The sequence below is a fragment of the Apium graveolens genome, chromosome 3, assembly GCF_009905375.1.
Source record: "Apium graveolens cultivar Ventura chromosome 3, ASM990537v1, whole genome shotgun sequence".
NCBI lineage: Eukaryota > Viridiplantae > Streptophyta > Magnoliopsida > Apiales > Apiaceae > Apium > Apium graveolens.
Genome location: NC_133649.1, coordinates 22,272,131 through 22,275,379, shown reverse-complemented (window position 1 = coordinate 22,275,379; position 3,249 = coordinate 22,272,131). Strand labels below are relative to the sequence as shown.

General features: G+C 32.7%; 1 protein-coding gene across 1 annotated transcript; it reads left to right on the top strand.

Moving 5' to 3' along the window:
• The first annotated feature begins 1,998 nt into the window (after nucleotides 1-1,998).
• LOC141713991 (uncharacterized) lies at nucleotides 1,999-3,249 on the top strand. The gene is made up of 2 exons (XM_074517541.1): nucleotides 1,999-2,847; nucleotides 2,932-3,249. Exons 1-2 carry the CDS (start codon nucleotides 1,999-2,001, stop codon nucleotides 3,247-3,249), a joined length of 1,167 nt encoding a protein of 388 aa, XP_074373642.1.

Sequence of the window (3,249 nt, the reverse complement as noted above, 5' to 3'; positions counted from 1 at the left end):
CCACAAATATCATCTTTAATCATTTTCCAATCATAAGATCCATTCGGGGTTTTCAAAAAAATACACATGCATAAACAAATTTTGACATGCAAGGCTTTAAATTACAATTTCAACTCACTTTGACCTTTAACCTAACCATTCAACTCATTTATTTACAAATCAAATTAAACTCACTTGATTATACTAAAACCTTACATGCATGCTATGAAATTTCCTTAAAAACAAATATTTATATTCAATATCAAGTTTAACACTAAAACAAATAAGCAACTCATCATTCAAAATCAAAAACCCCTTTTTAACATCAAAATTCGACTATCATCAAACAAAACCTAAGAAAATATCACATGCATTCATCATTTTAGATCTTCAAACCACATCTCAAACTAATTTCTAAAAACAAACAACAACAAACCATTTACATCAAAAATTCAACTTAATCTCTTCAAAATTCAAGAACCTTTCGAGTTTTAAAAGAAACATCACATGCAATACTTAAAATGACTTCTTTTGAATAGGTAGAGCTCAGGCACGCATCATAGCTCACCACCGGTTTACCGGAGTTCATCACAGGTGGCGGTGGCTTCACGGTGGTGCCCCCATTGGGGGTTTCCATCCACAAAACCTCCGATTTTACTATCGAACAACAACAAGTATCACATGCATCAATCATTCATCACAAATCAAGAAAATCAAAGTTGAAACTTGCAAGAGACCTTTGAATCAAGGTTCTCGACTCAACATCACACCCGAACACACACACATATGCAAACACCTACACACACATGCACAAGATTTAAAGCCTATATATAGATAAAGAATGAAGTTTTATGAAAGAATCCATAGAATTGAGAGAGGAAGAGAGGTGTACTGAGAGGAAGAGAGAGAGAGAGAGAGAGAGAGAGAGAGAGAGAGAGAGAGAGAGAGAGAGAGAGAGAGAGAGAGAGACTTCGAGAGTGAGTGAGAGAGATATGAGAGAAAGGAGAAGAAAGAGAGTAGAGCCGGGTGAAAGAAAAATAAAGGGGAGGGAAGGGAGTATATATATTGATTTTGTGAGGATAAGATAGTCCTTTCATCATTCTTTTTTATTTCTTTTTTCTCTTTTCCTTTTATTCTCACTTTAAAAATGAATTTAAATAATGAATAACTCTCTCTGAAAAGATGGGATTGCAAAGAATAATAATTTTAGAATAAAGATCTCGAAATTAGCTTTTCAGCCATATTTTAACAATAATTTTTGAGCGTACGCTTGATTTATTATGGGTTTTACAAGATTGCGCTCAAAATAGAATTATAACTCGATAAAATCATTTTAAAATACACCGATCATAAAATAAATTCATCTATCATTTTTATAAAGTCTCTAGGACTATTTTGAAGATAACAAAATAACTTTCACACCTTGAACATACTCGGATAATTTTATAAAAACATTTAAAGGTCCAATAAACCTTAATTTAAATCAAATAAATCCCTTTAGGTCATTTAAAAAAATCAACAGAGCACATAATCAAGTATATTTCAAGTGATAGCACGTATTCACATTTCACGACTCGTACTCGATCACAAAATTTCCCTTTTTATTATTATTATTCCCCTTTTCGCGTAACGGGTTGCGTTCTGCTTTACGGCTCGACGATGAGCGTTTCAGTTACGCTTCACAATAAGTTCTTTATACCAACTGACACGTCACTGAAATATAATACTTATTTAAAAATTTCCATTCACATATCAACACATAGTTCATATTTGAATAATTTTAATCTCTTTTAAAAACGGGTCCCGTTCTACCTAATGGCCCGACAACACATCTTATCCCCTAAGCTCACTCATCAAACTGGCACGCGTCATTTTACGGTCCCATATACTAATACACCATAAAGAAAATTAACCAACAAAATTATTTAACTCTTTATTTAATCACATAATTTATAATTATCCCACAAAATTATACTTTATTCACTTAATCACGTCGCGAAATTCCCAGTCGCTACATAGATGATTGCGGAATTTGATTTGGTAATGCAAGATCATGTTAGAAGAATTCAAAATCATGAGATACATCATCATTATCTTGGCCACAAAATTCAAAATAAGTTGATTTCTCTTCTGGCTCATAGTGTTAGAAGTTCCATTTTAAGTGTTGTTAAAAAGGCTAAATATTTCTCGGTTATTCTTGATTGCACTCCGGATATAAGTCATCAAGAACAAATGACTTTGCTTGTGCGAAGTGTGAACATGTCAAGTAATAAAATCAAAGTAGAGGAGTTCTTTCTTGAATTTCTAAAGGTAGATGACACATCCGGATCAGGACTATTTGATGAATTGATAAGCGCTTTAAAGTCTTTTGATCTTAATGTAGAGGATATTAGAGGTCAAGGTTATGACAATGGTTCCAATATGAAAGGAAAACATCAAGGAGTTCAAAAAAGGTTACTTGATATAAATCCAAGAGCTTTGTATATGACATGTGCTTGTCATAGTCTTAATCTTACTCTTTGTGATGCGGCTAATTCTTGTGTGAAAGCCATTTCTTTTTTTGGTGTTGTGCAACGAATCTACACATTATTTTCAAGTTCTTCAAAAAGATGGAAGATTTTGCTTGACAATGTTTCGGGGTTGACTGTGAAATCTTTGTGTAATACTCGTTGGGAAAGGCAAATAAAAAGTGCGAAAGCAATTAGATTTCAAGCTTCACAAATTAGGTTGCCTTTGTTGGAATTAAAAGAATCTTCTAATGATCCTAAGTTGGTTAGTGAAGCCGAAAGTTTGATTAGTTTTATTGAGAGTTTTGAGTTCTTACTTGGTATAGTCATTTGGCATGACATTTTATTTTCCGTTAATATGGTAAGTAAAAAGTTAAAATCTAAATCTATGTGTATTGATGCTACTATGAAACAATTGAAAAGTGTGTTGGTATTTTTTTAAAAGTACAGGGAAGAAGGATTTGTCTCTAGCATAAAAGTTGTCAAAGAAATTGCAATTGATATGGATATAGAGCCTACTTTTCCAATAAAGCGTTGTGCCTTGAGAAAAAAACAATTTGATGAAAATGATGATGGTGAAGAAGTGAGAACAATTGAGGAGTCTTTTCGAATTGATTTCTTTGTGCGATTGGTTGATATTGCAATTAGTTCATTGAGAAGTCGTTTTGAACAATTACATGCATTTGAAAGTGTTTTTGGGTTTTTATTTGATCCACACATTTTGAAATCTTTGGGGTATGATGAAATAAAGAAAAGGTTGTAG

What these genes read in the sequence shown, in the direction of transcription:
- LOC141713991 (XM_074517541.1), top strand. Translation starts at nt 1,999, where the DNA reads ATGATTGCGGAATTTGATTTGGTAATGCAAGATCATGTTAGAAGAATT. An exon ending in TTTTATTTTCCGTTAATATG is followed by an intron (nt 2,848 to 2,931) that starts GTAAGTAAAAAG and finishes TTTTTTTAAAAG; the next exon opens with TACAGGGAAGAAGGATTTGT.